Raw genomic sequence first — 21,875 nt, forward strand, 5'->3', positions numbered from 1 at the left:
GCAGACACAACACTGGGATAAGATTGACTGTCTTAGGGACCGGTATACCATTGTCATTAGATCTTTGAGACTCTGCCATTGATACAGGAAGACACAAATACTTACTCTGGTACAAAAAATTAGCTGCGCTAGCCAATAAAAAGTCGAACCTTCCTCGAGGCAAGAGGCTGGCTATATATATCACCAAAATAGACAGGCGGGTATCTCAGAAACTGCCCTTTCCACTCCGTGATGCAGATTTCACATGCAAATCCTGCATGATAGCACAGAGCAGCTGACTGCATAGCTCAAATCTGAGGGAGGCTTTTCTGATTGCACTTTTGTTAAAACATATGGGAGATTGTCTGCTTTAAAGATTTGCACTTTAAGTGTCTCACTGACAACGTGCAACTTTGTGTTATCGCCCAAAGTTCTTCATTTTTCTAATACTTGCAGTTGCCTTCATGTGGCTGTTGGGTTTCTCCCGAAACAAGTCTATTTAAGTCAGAGGAGCTGGGTGACATCAGTTTAAATATAGAGTGCAGTGCATTCCCCTATCCTGAGATTAGGGCGACTGGAATTATTTGATCAGTGGGGAGCAAATTATGCGGACGTGTTGACTAAATTAAGCGTTGAAAAATGGAAAAATATGCGGTTTAACTCGTCCCACTTTGTCATAGAATTTCCTCCTTATTTTGGCATTTTTACACATGTTGACACTATCTGGGCAAAGGTTTCACCTCATTAGTACCACTGTGATGACCAAATACAGAAATAAGCAACAGAAAGATGGCCAATGAACCTTTGTGAATGACCATCTGCTGAGCGCCAAGACGGGTTGCTGTGTTTTTAGTAACGTTTGATTCGTTTGAGCTTGGAATTTTTTTTGGGGGGGTTGAAATCTACAGATCATACAGATGATGATGGATATTGCGGAACATGTTGTTACTGCAAAAATCACACATTTCCAATGGCCCTGCCTAGGACTTTTTATAAAACTCGTCTTGTATCAACTTTATTCAACATGTTGAACGTGTTTTTATTCAAAATAATATACTTATTAAGGTCTTTTAAAAAAATTAAACACAATGGATTCTTCTTGGAGAGAGGAGATATCCATCCAGTGGCTGAAGTGCACAATGTTTAATCAGGAAGCCTGGTACCAAATCTCAACATCTCCTCTTGGCTACATAGTCCATAGACCATAATGTTGCCCCAGCTATAAAAAAAACCCATATGTATAGGCCTGGTAGAAGGGACCAACTGACGTATCTCATCCTTCACTATTGGCATAGTTCAAGAATTATTTTCGGTAGATATTTAGAATTATCACTCCTAAGAAATGTTACTCAGTAAAGGAAACACATTGTTGTGGAAAGGCGGGATTTCACCTCTAGAGTCTGCTTACCATTCTCCAGAATCCCGTCACAGGTCGACTAGACCTTTTTACCTGTCATAGAGTGAATTAGGCAATCTTTTCATATGGAAATAAACGAATTTTAGAAATCCCAATAGCTTCCCCCAAGAACCACTGACCAAAAACTAAGTTTGAAGGTTTATTACATAACCAAAAATAACTGAAGGTACAAACACCTCAGCAAGAGGTTCAAAAGATAAACAGGCACTAATACAAGCATAATCCTACGGAAAAGTCTCAAGCGACTGATGAATAATACGAGGATCAATTCCAGAATCATCAGACTGAACAGAATCGCTATAACCTGAGTTCTGGTACTCATCAGGATAATAGACATAAATTCAGGTTAGTCTGCCCCTACACTATACTAAGTGACATCCCTACTCAACGATAGCCCAAACTAATCAAAAGGTGTCAGCTGTGGTGACTTCCCAAAGAAGTTCGCCCACATTCTCTCTTAACTAGAGACTCCTTCTTCGCAGCTAAGCTCCTTGACCATCCAACCGCTCTCTCTAGCTCCTCAGCCCATCTGCTCTGCCTCCACCCTCGGGGTGCTGTCCCTAGTACGAAACCCCACAATGTGAATGACACGCCTTCAGGTACGCCCCTCTCGAAGGTGATGGTTTCCAAAGTTTTCCGCTATGGCATTCTTCCATCCTTGTCCGTTAAACGTCCTTGGGTCTCAGGCTCTCCGTCACTTCAAGTTGTATCTTCAAATTCCTGGTCTACTCCTCCATGTCTGAGTCTAGCATTTCTAACTCTCATACACAATGGGCCCTTCTACTCTACCGTCTACTTGATGGTGCACCTGCAAAGGAATACATATAATTCGGCTCACATTCTATAAATGTTGCAAAGCTTTCTAAAGGCATCTTTTATAAAACATTTCCACATCTAAATGCTAAGCAAAACTTTCGAACAGGCCTGCATCAATTCTATGAACTAGGCCTCAGATAGATTTAAAGGCCCAACAGTTTACATTAGCCATCCCTTGTTTCACTAGGCCTCCAACCCTAACTGCAAATGCATTTTCTACTTTAAGCTAGTTGTTCAAATATAAAGGCACAGTTATTTCCAATAAGCAGATCTAAATGCACAATAGTGCTCGTTTAAACGCACTTCTCATTAGTGAAAGATTTCATTTTAACGACATTTCTAGGTTATACAGCAAGTGCGGATGTAATTCATAACCTTGGCTCTTCAGATTTCTAATACCAGTTTCTCTAGTTCTCCCTCCTACATTGCATCTAAACATGATTAAAGTCCTCTATATGTACGGGTGCTGACTACTTGTACATATGATGCACCCCTACAAATTTCACTGTAAATGGCGCTCTCTCAGTTGTATTAAAGGGAAACACTTTTAAATGTTAAAGACATTCACTTTTTTGGAGTGTAGTGTGTGTTTAGTGTTTTTGCATGATTTTTTTTGCATATGTTACAGGATTTTGATGGCTGGGCCTGTGCTCTGATTCTTAGAACGAGGCCAGACCCTTGGCTCGGCTGATGCTCCGTTATTCCTATTAATGTGCTTCCTTTCCTACCTCTAGACAGAGCGACATACACTGGGACATTGAGACATGAACATTGACACTGGGACAGGGACACACGGACTTTAGTGGGAGGAAGAAGGTACACAGGTGAACATGTCTCTATTACAAACGCCTGGCCCGGTATCAACCTTAAACACAGGCGTTTTCACAATACTGAGATCATGACCCGAAAGCTTGTGGAATAACCACTGAAAACAAAGTTTTCGCCTACCTGGAAAGTTTTTAATGCTCTAGTGTCGCCTGCACCATTTTCCCTTTTAGAAACTTTACTGACAAGTTCAACAGCCTTCTCGGGTGCTCACTGGCCTTAACAACGACGACCTTCAACGGCAAAAGGCCATGTAACTGTCAGACGTTAAAATTTATAAATTCAGCATACAGTAACGATTGAACAAAACCTTCCATGGTTGCAGTTCAACACAGGCGCAGTTTATGATGTGGGATAGGCTCAGATGTATTCTCACAGTCCTCCGAATATTCAGAAGTAACTGATTACATAAGAGTCTCCCATGATTCCGTAGTCCTATTGCTCTCCTTTCCTCACGTTGTACCTGCAGATGCTTCGATGAACCTTCCAGGCTTCACTGAAAAAGCCTTGCCAGATGGTCTGCGCCCTGGTTAGAGATGATGAAGTGTCGTGTGTGTGTCACAAATCCCCACCGTAACATAACACGAGTGTTTTTTCGCGTTTTAATTTCACAGAAATTATGTAGTTATTTTGTGCATTTATGGGAAGTGTCACATTACATCACGCGCAGGAATATGTGTTATTACCATGGGGACTCTGTGCATTCAATTCCTTATGAATTATTGAAATGCCTTTAAATAAACCCCCGGTTTTGCTGGTTGGAGAAATGTTTGCAATCGAGCTTGGCATCATTTTATTCCTTCCTTATGTCGCCTTGCTGTGCTTTTTTCGACCACTGTCGCGACCGTGTACTTCTTTTTCATAGGCAACACCAACAAGGAAGTGACCGTATGTTTTTGAGACCAGAGAGACACTGCTGGTTTTTAAAGAGTTAGCAAGGCTAGGGGCTCGATACATTTAATAATTTCACTTTGCTAAATGTGTAGTCATTTATTAGGTTTTTAATATATGTGCGCTACTTAATTTGTGAACAAATATATGAGTGCAGGGACCCTGAGTTTTTCTTGGGAGCCCCACCGCCCACCTGTACTGTCTGTTGCCGGTGGTGCGAATATCAAGGCAGCCTGGTTTTCTTTCAGTCTCGTGGGCTCTTTCTTCCATCGCCTCACACTTCCTGTTTCTCTAGTTTACTCATGCAGGCTGTTTTTAACCTGCTTTCTCCGTTGAGGTAATACAAAATGGCGCCCATTTGCAGAACGTGGGAGGTGTCTTTCATACTCTCATATCCTCACAGTTATTCTTAGAACTTGGTGTGAATGGGTTATCCTTGACGGTGGGCGAGCTCCGTGGCGCAGGGGGGCAGGATCTGCAAAACGTCCCTGGCTTTGTCCCTTTGTGACTGTTTTCTATCTTTGTCTCGCTCTTTCATTCTCCCTTTTCTGCCTTTCTGTCTCTTAATCGCTATGGCACTAAGTCTACTGATGCAAAATTAGTCCAGGTCCACAAAAATGAGTGCTGGTGCCTACCAGTTGTAGCCGTCCGCACAAAATTGTGTTGCTTGTTGAAAGATCAATAAAAAATCGGGAAAAAAATGTGTCTTCCTTTGTGCATATTATTCTTAGCTTGTGGCCTTAAATGTAAGTTAGTGGCGACTAGATGCCTTGGCCATGCTGAAAGATATAATGGAAGGAGTCCCTGGCTTTTAACAAGTCCTGAAGCAACCGAATCACAGACCTACTTGCCCAGTTGCCCTTCAGAAATTCAGAGTGCTTATGCTAAATATATATATTTTTTTATAGAGAGAGCACTGATATTGTTGAAGTAATGCTCATAAACTCTTTGACTGTGCATCTTTTTCATTGAATTAAGTGATGTTAAATATGTAGATATTTACTTCTTAAGAAGAGCAATACAGCATTTTAGGAACACGCACATGCGATCACAAGTGCTAAAGAGACCTTATGCCAAAACAACCACTTGTGTTAATGCTTTGAGTGGTTTTGCACAGTTGTGTTGTCCCAGGTCTGGAACCCAAGACATCATTAGCATTTCTCCCTGGTTTAGCAAGAAACTGACTAGATAGACTACAGTTACCTCTTTACTACATTCCATCTGTACGTCTTTGGATGTACCTGTTGACTGTTTCTATTATGATTGAGTCGCTGCTAATGGGATCCAAGTTAATTCTGATCCTCTTCATGAGCTTACACGCATTCTTTGATCGAAGGCTGGATGATGTTGCTTCTTGAAAGCAAAATATGTTCTTACCTGTTTTTTGAACACCTGTAAATTAAACTTGATGTATAAAGAGCTGAACATCAGCCTGCCATCATACTTGGCCAACAGTATTGGCAAATCCATACTGCTGACCGCGGCATCAGAATTCAGCACTGGTGATACTTTTTCACAGGAGTAAAATTTAAACATTTTATTAATATCAGTTAACCTTGCATTTAATTAATTACATTTAATTGAGGTTTTATCTTACTTAATTTCTACATTGATCTAGTTGGGACAGGACACTACACACTTAAAAAGTCAGCATGCTAAGGATCCACGTGGCAAATAATTTGCTAGGATAGCGTTATTGCTTGCAGACTAAAGGCAACAATGTGACTTTTATGATAGGTAGGAACTTCTGTTTGCATAAACCTACTAATTCTTTCGTCAAAATTCTGATGCCCCGTACACATACCTACAATATTTCAAGCAATACATTCTCTCCAATAAAGAAATACATATATTTGTCTAACCTCTTTTGGTGCAGTCTTCTGCTTGTCATTTCCACAAATTCAAGGTTTGGCTTATGTGTAATCGAAAAATGGCAAAGCATTGTTTTCTTAGGTGCCTTATTACACAATTTCGGGACATACCTTCAAACATGCATCTACTTCATTCAAATCTATTAAAGGTGTTCCAAAACAAGTGCTAATCTGAAAACTAAACTTTGACAGTAGTTTTTGTTGTCGTAAATGTTTTCTTCCAGCAGTCGATCTGCAAAGGATTGAAAACTGGTTAATAAGTAAAATGTGTTTCATTTAAGTTTGAACATTTTGTGATTTAAAAAATTTGTTCACAGAAAGCTTCCAAATCAAGGTCAAAATCTCTTACAGCAGTGGATGATGAAGATGGCCTACAAGACTCAACAGAAAAGGACCCTGGGCAATTGCACAGGTTAATATTATTGTTTTAATTATTATAATTTCTATTAATATTAATTAAGTGCTTGACTGGTTCAGTGTGCCTCACTGAGTGACGGAGGGAGATCACGGTTACAAAATGCGGCTTTGGGTTCAAAGTAGTGGTCAGGGTAGAAGGGATGCGTTCAGGGTGAGATAACAAGCAGAGCATATGGGGTTTAATCGGTTTCCTGTATTATAGTGGATTGATATAGGTGAGCTGAAATACTATTCCACACTGGTCACTGAATTTTGGGAAGGAAGGCTGCCTTAGATGTTTCTAGAAGGAATGGGAGAGGTAGTTCTGATGGAGAAGGTTGATTTCTTAATGATGAAATTATTTGGGAGGCAGAATATGCATGTGTACAATACTTTGAGTAAAAGCACAAATACTTAAATGTCAAGCATTAATTCATTGATAGCAAGTGCAAGTGTCACAGGGTTGAACGTGTGCTCCCACTTTCTAACTCTGATTAATTTTTCTGCTAAGCTTTGGACAGATTGAAGGCGCTGTTACTCTAAATTTTAAATAACTTCCTAATCAATGGTGCAGTCTTCTAGCTTAGTTTGGATGAAAGTTTGGGTAATAGAGTTGAGAGTTCTTCACTACATGACTAAACTACAGGCCGCATTGGCAGTCGGAAGGGAACTCACCACAGAGACTATTCTTCTCTCCAACTACCTTGTGGTGTCTGAAACAATCATTACCGCAAGCTGTTTGCATAAACCTTGACAAAGCTTAAGATGATTTTAAAGGAAGGGACAAAATGTGCTGGCAGTTGCTGCACTATGTAGACCATTTGACTTATGTTTACAAGCTGTGACTGCATGAAATAGAACACCCCCACAACAACAAAATCACCCTAGTGTAATAAACATGATTCTCTGCAAATTATATACTTCATTTACAAAGGGGCGTCTCCGTTTTGCCACTGAATACATTGAAAATGTTCTTAACAAAGAACAATGTTAACTTTTCCAAGATCCAACAATTATTCACTGTTTCAGTTGTTGACTCGTAGTTCTCCGTTTCCTCCTCTACCTTTATTTCAATTGTCATTGCCATGGCCTATTTATCCTCCCGGAGTCATATCTGATCATTGCTGTGTCTGTGAACAATAAGAAGGTTAATAGTTATAAATATTTGGACTATTTTGACATGCTGCATGACCCTTTTCTGTACATTTGACCATTGCATTGATGATTTACAATACTTGTCAAATATCCAACAGCCATACCACAAAGAAAATGATTTCATATAATTGCAGAGTGCTTAGCATGACAAGTATTAACTGGTTCAAAGGACTATGGGACTCAATCACCTTACAAAGAGAAGACTCACAGAATCATTTTCACCTATTAGTGAAAGTGTTGTTAGTTATCACCAGCTCATCAACTTTTCTTAAGAATGCAAGATAAGATGTCAGTAATAGAACATTGCTCCCTTTTCACATGGAATGATCATTTCAGACAACAATGCATCACAAACATTGTTTTTGAATATTTCTCTGAGAAGCATACAATAACTAGAGAGGTGGTTCTTTGGTAGTCTGCTAAAGTTTAGCTTAAGGTGGCCCATTGTTGCGTGACTATTGTACATCAAGATTGGCAAAATAAAGCCTTATTGAAAACTTATATTTCATGGTACCATGGGAAAAATCTCCAAAAGCTTTAGTAAGCCAGCACCAGCGACTTGACATTATTAAAGGTTTGACTATGAACAAAAGGAGTACATGCATGGGAATGTGGCTACATACTTTTCCATGATAAAGCTGAAGCGGGAGACCTGTGGAAAATTCATGCACAAATGGCTTTAAGTTTATGAAGTGAAAGTAGATATATATTGATAGTTGACTAAGTTCAAGAAGGGCTAGAGATTTCTCTAACTTGGATTTTGTTATGGAAAAGTTGATTCGTTTGGCTGTTCTATGCTAGTTAGCATACATGACCTATGGCCAATTCGATTGTATCCAAACAAATGAGCTATCACTTATCCACAAGCACCAAGCTATGCCGTACAACCTCATTAAGTAGTGTAATTGTTTTTGCTCAATGACATCAACTCAATATGTATTTTCCTTTCACAAATTCTAAGGCTACAAAGAGGAAGGTGTCTTTAACACCTTCAATGCTACAGCAATTCATCCCGGATGCTGCACTTCCTTGAAATCCATTGTTCATGACGAGCTCAGCTCGTCATGAGCACACGAGCAGTGTACTGCATGACGAGCTGAGCTCGTCATGAGCATGGAAGGGGTTAAGTACAGCCAGGCGCTAACAGTCCACAAAAATTAATGTCAATGGAGAGGAAATTACAAGAGCAGAGGTTGAGGAGTTTTTCTGTCCTAAACTTAGGCAGATAGTGACTGTCATCTACAAATTCCCATACAGCCCTAAAAATATACTGGTGACCCAAACATTGTGTTTTGGCCCGGTAGTTGTAATTCAGTATATAAAAGCTACCTAAAATGTTCTCAGTCAACCTCAGATCTGGAAGCAAAGTTGTACATGCTCTCATCGTGTTTTCCTATTTATGATGGAGTGACATTGCTTTCAAGAAACCAATGATTACAATTTAAAACAATTCAAGCACTCCGTTTATGTTTACATTTTAATCACTTGTAAATGAACTCTCAAAAACATGCCTGCCTATTCAACAGAGAAGACCTCTTATGTTTGCACTGCGATGATGGAAAGTGGGAAAAGATGTAATCTAAGCTATTGACCAGTGAGGTGCACAGTAGTAAATTCAAATAGCTTACCAGAGTTTGAGCCTTCCAAAGGCTTTTTTTACATTATACATTTGTTGATCAGCAACTGATTGAGTTTAGATGATTATTTATTTTGTAAAGACAACTGGTATTGCTTTAGACTCCTATCTAAGTAGTCTAAGGTTTTGGGGTTTCCTCTGATACAAAAGGAACATTCAAATGTAAAATTGATTTTAAGGTGAAATGCACAACTGAGAACTAGTAATGCTGCTAAGGGTAAATTCATTAAAATTATCCTATTAAGAGCACATTCTTTAAATGATTGTTCCTATTGCTATGAAATGCTTGTGAATTAAATGTATCCTAGTTTTAAAATCGTTTAGCACATTTCAGGGGTAGTATCAGGCAGAGATTCATGCTTCTTAGTACTTTGTTGGGTACCTATGATCTGGAAAGAATATTTTCAACAAAAATTCAGAATAATATGAAATATTTGAACCACCTGGTGAATAGATACTGAAGGTCTTTATTTGAGTTATTCTGGCATTCATCCCATTATTTTTAACACTAATCCATTTATATTAAATGTATGCATTTTTTAATCAATTTTTGGCTTATCAACAGATAATCTTATTTTTGGGAGAATGAATCAACAAAATCAAAATTGCTCGGCTTGTCATTTGGTGGTTCGGACTTAGTAGACATGTTCAATCACTGACTTTAAATAACTTTTTATCATCACAATTCTTTTTTTAATTTAAAATGCTTATTTAATTGAAAATGGTTTGTCAAGTATTTTCAAGAAAACTTATGAAAGAATTGCCCTGCATCTGTACTGTGGTCATGTATTGTAAATTTGTTAATGTATTTGTCTGTCTGTTTTTAAGTGACACGTTTTCCTGTTTCGTACAGTTTGTCTCCTCCCCCCAAATCCAGACACAGGTAAGAATGATACCATGATGGGTGGCTCTACATAAAATAAACAGAGATTGTCAATCAGCCTCCCATGTATAAGTCAGTTATTCACAATTTCTTTCCATCAATCTTTCTGGGCTTTCCCTCTCCTCTTTAGTACTGTAGCAGTATGTTCTCTGCTTGAAGCAAGTAATGGGTGTACTTTCTGTAGTGTCCTACAGCTTTCCCCTTCTCTCTTGCTAGACCTTAGCTGCAGTACACCTGAAATCAAGTAAAATGATTGTGAGGCTTTCTGCTCTGTAGTGATTAATAAAAATAATTTGAGAAAGATGTATGTTTTATTTTTCATTATTTTTTATTAAGTCAGACAAGGACAAATAGAACATTTGGAAATAACTCCTGTTGTAGACACACTGATATACAGAAGTACAATAACCAACCCAGCTGGTATGAAATAGCAAGGTACATAAAAAAATAATATAAAATGTAAATGTAAACAAGAGAGAAAGAAGGCCGAAAATTAGAAAACCGCAAGCACCCACTTCAAATCTAAGCATTTTGACTATAAACTAATAGAAATTACTTTTATATATTAAACTGTTGATCCCATGTGAAACCCGCCTATAATCTGTCCAGTTTCTTAAGCAGCGAGTATGCCAGGCTCTAGCCATTGGCAGTTCAGACTCAAACATTTGCCGTACAACAGCCCCCCAACTCAGTGACCGGCACCGCGATTGGAGACAGCTATGATTTGGCAATTGAAAGTCTTGCAGAAACAATGATTATGGACAGCTGCCGTCTTAACCCAAGTTCAAATTCCATTCTATATCCCATTATTATCCGCTTAGTGGTGAAATTAGTTTTCTATCCAAGACATGAAATTATTAGTCACCCTTCCCATGTTTCCTGGAGAGCAGGGCATGGAGAATACCAGCTGCACAGCAGCCACATTTAGGACAGCTAGTTTTATCCAGACTGGGATTCCCACCCCACTTAATAATTCTCTCTGGTGTGTAATATAGCATGCCAATGGTCTTAAAATGCTGTAAGTTTAGGTTTATAGAGTGCACCGAGTCATTCACCGTCTCCAAAGCACTGTAGATTTCAGGTGGTAAGATCTCACTTCAAAGCACCCAGCTTCACTTAGCAGCAAGGAGTAAGCTGTCATCAGTCCGATGCTCCCAGAACCCTTGATAAATTGTACTGATTAAAGATGTACTAGATACCTTAAGCATGCAGGCCATAATATCAGAGCATTCCTGAACGATTTGGATCTTGCATGCAGAAAAAGTAGGCCCTTAACTGCAGATATTAAAAAAAAATTATGAGGGAAATTATAAGAAACTTGAAGATCTGCAAACAAGCAAAATCAGTTCGAATCATAGGCTGCCCAACCATTTCCACTCCAGGGTAATATGTACAATATCATTGTGGAAATAAACTTTTTCTCCAATGTCCTTGTCTTTTGTGTACCACGATCTTCTAGTAAGTGTTTTCTTCAATATATACCTTTGAATGTAAGACTATCTTTCGAAAGATGATAAAATACGCTACAGTTACAGGAACAAAAAAATTCAATTGGTTATTGTAGGCGTGAAGTTAAAGTATTTTATTGTCTGGGTCATTGTAACACAAAATCTTGGATCCTAGTCTGTTTTTAAAAACAAAACCTATTTCTTTTTAATTTCACTGTAGAATCAAAGGTTTAGTTCTGCAGTCTTAATTTGGTTTCTCTCACTTCCCATGCTTTTTTCTTTTAAGGACTACAGTCCTGCATTTACTTCTCGTCTGTATTTTCATTAGTATTGTTAAAGTGCCTGAACCTAACTCAGCCTTCTCAAACCTCTAGCCAACCAGCACAAGATATATAAACTCTCAAAGAGTTGAAATCCTGGACACCTACAGCATACATTTTACAGTGCTGATATGGCCACTCTGATCAGTCTTGCCACCAGAATGCATCAAACCTTCTTTAAATGCAAGAACGAATTCAGACATTGAATCATAAAGGCAATTGATGATCCAGCGTATCATTGAAGGTGCTACTTGATGATCTGGAACTCACCCAAAAAAATATACTTTTCCAAACAGAAATAATTATTTTGAACTCCATTGTTCTTTAATCTCTCCCAGAAAATAATTACTAATATGGGGGTTGTTTCTAGCTTATCACCTTTGCAGATGGCTGCCAAATAGGAATGCAGATCATCTTTCTCAGTATAAATGTTCTGAAGAATCTTGGCTTATTATCACTCTGACATGCTTATCTAAAGTGAGTACCTCACCGATACTAAAGCACACATACATTTTGTTGACTAAATCTTAGAGGAATCTTAATATTCTTGTCTCTTAAAAATAATAGGTTGCCCTATATTTTTCCGTTTTAAGGCTATACTGAATCAGCCACAGTCCCCTGCCTTTATTACCCCGACTATCATTCTTGTGTTCAATGGAAACCCCATTTTTATTAAAGTGCTTTTAAAAGGTGAAAACAGCCCTCTCAGAGGGTTTTCTGGATGGGTTCCAAGCCTATGTATATTATTGGCAATATAAACTTTTGGTTGATTTCTGTGGTCTACAGTGCACCTATAGAATTGTACACCTAAGAGACTAATTCTGTACACTACTTTGTTAAACTGGATTAGCGACCCATATTGAAACAGAGTGGAGTTAAGGAGATGAAATCAGGTCAAGCTTTTTTAATAGTTTTAAAATATCCAAATCATTGTTGACTCATACCTCCTGCATATTGCTAGCATAAAGACTGCTCGCACTTCAGTCACATGTTTTTACCCTTAATTTTCAAAGCAGATATCTAGGAAAAAAAACTTCTGGTTCTGCATAATCTACTTTATAATGTTGGTCTCAATTTATGTGACAAGGAGCTAACAAACATGTATACAGCTGTGACTAAGGGCCATAAGTACTAAACCTAGTCACCAAAGTCTGGTCGCAACTCTGTAATTTTTTCACATTCATAACGAGGAAGGGATGCCTAGTGAACCCCTTCCTTTTACAAATGCATTACCATCCAACCTCAAGAGTCAATACTTTTTGAAAAGTTTTGTGTCTGGATTATAGTTGCAAAACATTGATATATATCTCATACCAATTCATTCGGCCACAATATGCCCATTTCAAATATTGAATCAACGTACAGCTGCAATACTATTTAAGTAGTGTGTTAAATTATGCACACTTAAAAAATTGAATTAATATATTTTAAAAAAGCATTTTAAATCTCACAAACACAGAATCAGAGTTTGTAACCATTAAAATTCTCTGTACATTGGGCCCTAAGTGTTCATAGATTTACTTTTGAGTACGACAATATTTAAAGCTTCACTACAAGCTAATTAAAACTGACTTTATTGTTAACAACTGTCCAAATTCCTTTTCTGTACAGTTAAAGGTATCAGTTTGACGTTTAAAAAAACATAGATATAATGCTTATAAGTATTCTAAATTTTGCTTACATTAAGGTACTCTCAAACTATTGTTTTATGGATAATTCAATACATTTTCACATTTTGATAGAACAGACCACTTTCTTCTTGGTGCTAGGTTGCCATCTGCTAGTTATCAACAGGAGAGAGAGGGAATTTTTTTTAAAGGAGCACTCTTGTTCCCCCAGCTAAGGTAGCTTAAACAACAAAAGAGTGTGCCTTCTTGTGAGAAGAGCAGGTTGAAAGAATCTCACTTAGATTCTTTATAAAGCCCTCAATCACCAACCTAGTTGGTGACCTGCTTCATCATCGGGCCCCACCAGGAAAGGGCGAGTGCCTCCTCCATGTGCTGCGACGCCAGGATTACTGCGGAGCTGGCTTTTTGTGAAAATGTAAGAGTGGTGGATTAAAAGTGTCAGGATTGTGTCCAAAAATGATTCATTACTCTACCTTTTTGATTATTTCTAGACTTTAGAACTCTTTTTTGGACAATCCCTAAATGACAGGAGACAATGTGTCATTTAGGTTATTTTCTCTTTTCTGTTTTTGTTTATCTGAACACTTACTTTGCCTTCTGCGTTTATGGTCTTGATTTGCTCTGCGATTAAACTATTTATTAATACTGTTGCCAAAATGTGTGCTTATAAGTGCATGATACAATTGAGTATCATCATGCAAAATGGCACCTGTCTTGAGTTTCTGCTTTGGTAACAAAAACATTAGAATGAACTAGAAAAATATTTTTTGCTTATCAAGACAACTCTTGATTCTTACAGCCTAAGCCAGTTTATTAATTCTATAGTAAAATAATCTACACTGCCTGTCTTGGAGTTAAAACTAGGTTCAAACAATGTGGACTGCCCACACATGATGATCTTGTCATAAAAAAACATTTTTATCAGCAACAAACTTGGATGATGTTAGACTGCGTTAGATGAGGAACTCTTATGCTGTCTTTCTTCTTTCCTTTATGGTATCCTTCTTACTACTATGGGTTGTTGTGGAGCACGTGCACACCTCAATTCATATATGAGGTGTTGTTTTATGTGATCCTACTGTCCACCACTTGTTTTCCTGACTTCTATTTCTTTTCTGTCCTTTGATGTTGTGGTGATATAATAGAAAGGGCTGCTTGTGCAATATGTGGGGGAGGATGCTTGACAGTGTTTGACAGTGTTAATTCCTGTAGGTGGCACCAAACCACATATGGCATTTTACTTACTTGTGCCTGGATTGGTGGAGGAGACGACTTTGAAAATCATCATTACCGGTAAGAACATTAAATACCTATGTTCTCTCTTTAGAATTTTTCATAGCAATCATTTCATCCCATAATCTGGAACATCTAGTTGTCTAGAAGACTATGTGGAAATGTCTATTATTTGATATTTAAATATTGCCTACCATTTAATACCTAACTCTTAAGATTGAAGGACTACAATAATGTAGATAACGCCTATTTCTACCTCTCCTTTAATGTATGCATATTTAAAATGTTATGTTTGATATTTAAGACGGGCTATGACTGAGCCAGTCTTTTCTTAGAACAGCCAGTTGTCCCTTTGCCTAATCCCTTAATACTGACACTCCTGGTTTGGCAAGATGGACTGGTTTGAAATGTGCCTCACTTACGCTCATTAACTAATGGAAATATTGCTTCTATTTGCATTTCAGTGATGCCTTTCACTAATGGCTGAATCTAATTCATTTACTATATGTGTAGGAACAGGATCTAATGACATGATTGAATTTCTTACGCCATGCCAATATCACATATAAATGTGGCGTTTATCACAGTTCAGATTGTAAAATCCACGGTTCAGTCTTCAGACTGAACAACACGCTGACGCCCCCGTCCTCTCCTAGCACTATGAAAGTAGAGGGTCAACTTTTTTACTAATACATCAAAGTAGTCATACATTGACATGTAGACAATTTTATGTTTACAATTCTGTTTATACTTCAAGATTCCTAATATGTCATACTTTGACATAGTAACCGTTATCACACGTAGATTCTGTGTGCTTTTCTGAAAATAGTAACTAACAACATTGTTCTTACTGGGAACATGTCTGGGGCTAAACTAGCTGAGATGAAGAGGGTACCCACAGAGAGTGGCCTGGTAATGGGAAATACAAAATACTGTGTACTACTGTACTGAAAGGTTTATTCAATTAATTTCATTCATTGAATGCTTTTCAGATTTTACATCATTATACAACTATTCCACTGTACACAAGGGGATGTCTCCTGTATCTTGACAGAAACTGAAAGGATGAGAAAATGACTGCTTCCACTACCAACTGCTGGCCAGAATGCAGTCACACTTTGTCTCATCCAACTGAGTACACTTGGGACAAATTGATAGCTATAAGGACACAGAATATGGAGCCTTTCCTAAGCACTGAATTCAAGTATAGAGAGTAGAACCATTTAAAGTAAGCATCATGCACAAAAGGCAAGATTTTATCTTGTTTGTGATCTTTACAGTTCCATCCACCACACTCAGCTGCTTGTAATAGTTTGAGATTCCTGCACTTTAGCCTGACTTATTACGCATAATGTTGACATTTGCAGTTGGTAGACAGAGGAGTGCATTCTGCATGTTCAAAATTATTTTCAGATACCTTGATGAAAAGCATGACCCTTTATTTCTGTGCTTTGATGTGGTTGTGAAGCTGTGGTTGTTTCTTTTGATGTTTTGTTCTGTTGCCCGTATGTTTTCACAAATGGCCCGTTCCCCTGATGTCCCTCTGTGAACATAGGTGGGACCTCAGTATCCTAATTTTCAACATTACAAAGTTTATTATGACTTCTAATTGGTGGGTCTAACCACATTAGATGATCCTTGACACCCCTGATCCTAACTTAAAGCTAGCCCTCAGGTGTATGAACCTGTGTGTTACACCGTGATACTAGTTTTGCAGTATTTACATTTAACTTCAGAAAAACTATGTTGAAATTCACTCCGGCATACAGTCCTGCATTTTAGGTTAAGTTAAATATTATTGTTGCCCTTCATCATGAAAGATTCTGTAGCAAACTTATTTTTCTCTCATCAATAGTTTGTTCTGACATTCTGCAATGTCCACAGGTATAGGTAGAATGTGGATATTGAGCTGTATAAGCAAGACAGGATAACATCTTCAGTTTAATTCAAAGGGAAGGTAGGTAAATTTTTCTGCAAGCTTCAGTCTTACACTTCCTAAGTCAAGATTGCAGCGGTGATTCAATGACCCCCTTCCCGCCCCCCTCTTTCCGTGCCCACCCTGCGTACACCCCACCTCCCCGTCCCCCACCCTGGAGCCATGCCAGCTGCTACTGTTACTTTCCAGTGCCTATGCTTTTGACAACAAAGCAAGACTTTGGAGATGCAAGCTGGGGCTGTGTTGGCCTTCATGGAGTTTGTCTTGTGGTTTCTCTTGGGATATGAGCTCATACTTTGAGGCCCTCTGGGAGTTGTAGTTCTATACAGGCAAGCCTTCAACAAGAGGAATGGGCCTGCAGACTATGACCGCCATAAACCTCGTTCATTGCCACAAGCACACCAAGCAGAAGCTTTCTGTCAGTGACTAGCACATCTCGGTTCAGCACAAAGTGCTCTGTGGGTCCAGTAGCATCCTCACTTCCCCCACTCAAGCTGCTGGAGCGGGAAGCTCATGACACCACTGTCTGGAAATGTAATGGGCTACTGATTTGGAGATGTGTAAATGGACATTGTACAAACACATATAAAATATATAATTAACTTTTAGCTTCAACAGGTCAGTCACTATTATGAATTGGTCTTTGATAAAATGGTTATTAACCGCATGCGCGCTGCGTCGATTTCCGTGCTACGCGGCTTTTTTCAAAAAGCCGCGTTAGATGACGAGCTCAGCTTGTCATCAGCGTGCGAGCGGCGCAACTGATGACGAGCTGAGCTCGTCATCAGCGTCGAAGGGGTTAAAAATTATATATTTATCCAAGAAATAAGCAAATGCCATGGTAAAATAATAAAGGACTTTGCATGGCTGCCAATGAGAGTTTTTGACAAGACAGGTGTGCATGAGTATATGAGATGAGAATGGAGAGCATTACTCCTGAGAATAATGAGATACTTACTAAGTTCTAACACCGATCAATCTCCAATTAGATTTGGCATATAGTCTTTTCTAAAATTAGTTGAGAAATGTACTACCAATAAACTTATTTGTGTAAACTTAGATGTGTGCCTTTATTTCCAGTGCTGGCAGAACACAATAACCAAGTAATTATTATTTCTACAGAATATGCCGCCGAAGGAAAACCATGAAGTTGTGTCGTGCCCTCTCAGATTTGGTTGTTTACACAAATTCAGTTTCAGCCCAGGACATCATGGATGACGGTATGTGTCTTCTTCAAGGGTTTCTAGAGCACGTAATCTAAGGGTTGGGACTTTCAATTTGATGATCATGGCTTTCACATTTTGAGCGTCCTTCTTTTATGCCAGTGACCGTTGCACAACTTCCTGTGTTAACCTTCTCTTCTCCTTTTTTCTCGCTCCACATGGCAACTACAGAATTACCTTATATTTTATTGATGTTGTGTGATATACTAATACCTTCACCTGCATTTATATACGTTGTAGCTCACATGCTTAATTCTTCTAATAGTTCTTCTTTCTGGAGTTTGTATTAGAGATCTAAATAAGATTATGTATAAATGCAAAAAAAACTCTCCTGGCAAATATATAACTGAATCTCTTAAATGGAAAGAAAAATACATTGAGGTTCGTAATATTAGGTGAACTTGATGCAAACAAGGCTACTTTTGTTTTATATGTATATATTCTAAGTGCCGCTAACATCCAGATGAAGATGTTTGTTGGAGTGTGCATGTGTGTGTGTGTCTGTGTGTGTGTAGATATATATATATATATATATATATATATATATATATATATATATATATATATATATATGAATAACTTTACTGTGATTTTGCCAACAATAGCAATTCTTGTACTGTTTCCTTATATCTTTCTTTATTCTTATGATGAGTCAGTTAATACAGCCTCAGCACAACAGCCTACACGTGTTTTGTGCACACTGGCGCTTTTCAGGGCTGTTAAACATAGAAATGATAAACCAGTGTTTTACATACACAAATTCAAAACATGGTCTAGTCTACACAAGGCTGTTAAACATAGAAATTGTAAATCAGTGTTTTACATGCACAAATCAAAACATACTCTACCCAAAAAACATTTTTTACACACATGCACAGTTCCGTGACCTACAATATGTACATGCCTATGCATGTTTGATCATATGTAACACCAAAAAAGTCATATTTCCAAAATTTAATTTCACTATATTGCATACAAAACAAATTCAAGTATTCTATACTATTAGTTATGTACACTTATACATATCAGAAACCCAGCAGAGTTTTAATAAAAACCTAATCATTTCCCTTTTAGCTCTCCTGCTTCAGGTCTGGGAAGTAGAGTTTCAGTTGTGAGCTATGCATATTCCTTCCGTTTTAATTAAAATGATTTTGTGCTAAGCAATTTACCTCTCAAATTAATTCTTGTGGGTCAACCAGCTGAATCCTGTCAATTGAATCAAATCTTCAGTCTGATGTATATGCATAAATATCACTCACTGCAGTGGGTAAAGGGAATTGTGACTATACTTCCATATATTTAGAGATGTTACTATAAGTGGCCTTTCTATATGTAAGTCAATATTTACAATATCAACGGGGTGTTAGTTCAACACTATTCATATAGATCCTATGCATATGTCTCAACTGCACCTTCCACATGATTCGCAATTGGATAATAAGTAGTAGCCTGAAGAAAAACATGAAAACTCCCTTATTAAGTGTCTTTAATTATATCCCCTATTCTGAGTTCCTCTTGGTGCACGTTCTTTATTTAAGTTCTCAACAGTTTTAAATTGTTAAAAGTCACTTTCCAAAATACATCAAGTCAAGTCGGTATAGGAAATGATTAATCCCCCTGATATGTGATACTGTAATAAAGATGCTCCATGATGCATGGATAGGTATTCCTTAAAGATGTTTTTAATTATTTAACAACAGTTGATTGCGATAAAAATGAATCATTGGGGGTATCTAAAATTTTTATATTTATATATCCTTTGGTAATGGTGGTGTACTACTTATGGGTTTACAGATCTCCAGTGGTGCCATAGTGCGGTGCTACGCTGAGCGCTGTAAGACTTCTAAGCAGCTTTCTCCTGGTACAAGAAAGTCTTGGCACTCCAAGAAGGTGTAGATATTGCGTGTTTATTGCTAAGGCAAAAAAGACCAACATTAGCACATTTTGGTGCTTGAACTCCTTCGTCATGACGACTACTACAGCCTGATTACAAATGGATTGTTCTTTTCTGACTCCTGCGCAAGCCCCTGTTTTCACAAGGGTCAGATTATGAGTTTGGTTATATTTGTAATGCAGCTGATAATTCTAGATAGTGTTAAATACCTCAACCTTTGTTAAATTCCAGCAGGTTAAATTTGCCGAAATTTAACAGAGGAAATATGTACGATATTTTCTACATCACCTGAATATTTGGGCATTAAACTCCAATATCTTCATGTTATTTCTCCAAAATTTATAATAGCCCGTGGTATAGTTATTTATGAGATGCGATAAATAGCACCTTGTCAATGACCCACTCGTAAACATGGACCTAGTGTTTCTATACATATTTTAGCTCATTATTGTTTCCTACTAGGTTTTTATGGGTATACTTGAACATGATATAAACAAACAAATTTGCCTGAGTAAGTTGGATTCATTCTTCATTATGTAGAACTCCCATATCCAGGAGGTTGACCACTGACCAGGTCAGTGCGACTGCTCTCCCCCACGCAGCTCCAACGTTAAGTGCTGCCCTCTGAGCCCTGGGCTCACCATTGTGGTTGATGTTCGAGACCCTCACCCACCTGCAGGCTCCTGCCTGTGCCTTATCCCTGGTGGTCCAGTGGGAGACACTCTGCTCTTCTGCTCCTCCACCTCTATTGCCTTCTCTGTGCCCGTTTTTCTCTTTTGCCCTCTATGCTCTTTTGCTCCCTTATCCCTCTTCTTCCTCTTCTTTTTCCCTCTTCTTCTCTCTTTGCTTTCTCATTTTTGCTCTCTCTGCTCTTTTGGTCACTTTTTGCCTTTTTTTTTCTCTTTCCAGATCTCTTTCCCCGTTGTTGCTGCCCCTGCAATGCCTGCCACCTCAAGCTTTGTTCTTCCCGCCTCCCAGCTGACTGCCCTCCCCGACTCCTTTTTAATGGCAGCTGCTGCACTGCAAAAAGAGCTAGACCACTGACCTGGTCAGTGGGACTGCTCTCCCTCTGCTCAGCTCCACCCCTAAGCCTTGCCCTCTGAGCCTTAAGCTCTCCATCGTGGTTAGTGTTTGAGGCCCTCCTCCACACTCAGGCTACACCCCTCTTGCCTTTCTCTGTGCACCAGTTTTCTCTTTTGCTCCCTCTGCTCTTTTGCTCTCCTTCCTCTTCTTATTCCCTCTTCATTTCTCTCTGCTTTCTCCTTTTGCTCTCTCTGCTCTTTTGCTTGCTTTTTACCCTCTTCTCTCTCTTTCCCTCTCTCACTACCAACCTTCCTCACAGAAACCTTGACAAACACCATGCCCGCACCCAACATCTCCAACCCCATTCCAGACGGATACAAGATCCTGCGAAAAGACCGCCTCACATGTCCAGGATTAGGCATCACCCTTGTCCACAAAAGTTCCCTCCGCATGACAACCACCGGCCCGAACAACGCTACGACCCATATAGAGCATTTCCACTTTCAGATCCAGACCAACCCTAAAACGACTCTCTGCAGAACCCTCATCCACAGGCCACCCGGCTCCCAAGCTCCTTTCACCGACACCATCAACGATCTCATTGCACCCCACGCCCTCGCCTCCACAGACTACTTCCAACTCAGAGACCTAAACTTCCACCTGGACAACCACGATGACCCCAACATCACCGCCCTACTAGAGAACCTCGCCAACATAGGACTAAAGCAACTTGTCACCACCCCCACGCATACTCACACTTGACCCCGTCTTTGCAGAAGTAAACAGCGTCTCCTACAGTCACACCACAGAACTCCTCTGGACAGACCACCACTGCATCCACTTCTCCTTTAGAAAACTCACCATACAGAAGCACACACAACGCTGCCCCCGTAGAAGCTGGAATAAAGTCACGGAAGACCAGCTCACCCCCGCCCTCAGCAGCACCCCACCATGACGACCCCAGACGCTAACACCATGGCACGCAACCTCCACTGCTGGATCATGAACTGCTTCAACGCCCTCGCTCCCCTCAAGAAAGCCACAAGGCAAAACAGGAAGAAAACAAGCTGGTTCACCCCTGCACTCCAAGAATGCAAACACTCCTGGTGACAACTCAAAAAGAAATGGAGGAACAAAAACCCCCCAGAAATATGCACCGCCTACAGAGCTGCCACCACAGCACATCACACCTCATCAAATCCACAAAAAAGAACTTCCTCCAAGATAGAATCCTCACCACTCCCACAACTCCAAAGAACTCTACTCCATCATCAAGGAACTTGCCAATCTGAGCAGCGAAA

General features: G+C 39.1%; 1 protein-coding gene across 6 annotated transcripts in view; it reads left to right on the forward strand.

Moving 5' to 3' along the window:
• PLCH1 (phospholipase C eta 1) overlaps positions 1–21,875 on the forward strand; it is a 942,696-nt gene that overhangs the window by 845,203 nt on the left and 75,618 nt on the right. For 3 of the 6 annotated variants that reach the window (XM_078667769.1, XM_078667764.1, XM_078667766.1), the window contains exons 14-17: positions 6,117–6,211; positions 9,840–9,869; positions 14,478–14,558; positions 17,557–17,654. In XM_078667769.1, coding sequence (XP_078523895.1) covers positions 6,117–6,211; positions 9,840–9,869; positions 14,478–14,558; positions 17,557–17,654 — 304 coding nt within the window. The remainder of the gene's footprint in view (positions 1–6,116; positions 6,212–9,839; positions 9,870–14,477; positions 14,559–17,556; positions 17,655–21,875) is intronic. The other 3 variants (XM_078667767.1, XM_078667768.1, XM_078667765.1) reach the window with 2 other exon arrangements.

This window comes from Lissotriton helveticus, chromosome 11 (genome assembly GCF_964261635.1).
Source record: "Lissotriton helveticus chromosome 11, aLisHel1.1, whole genome shotgun sequence".
NCBI classification, from domain to species: domain Eukaryota; kingdom Metazoa; phylum Chordata; class Amphibia; order Caudata; family Salamandridae; genus Lissotriton; species Lissotriton helveticus.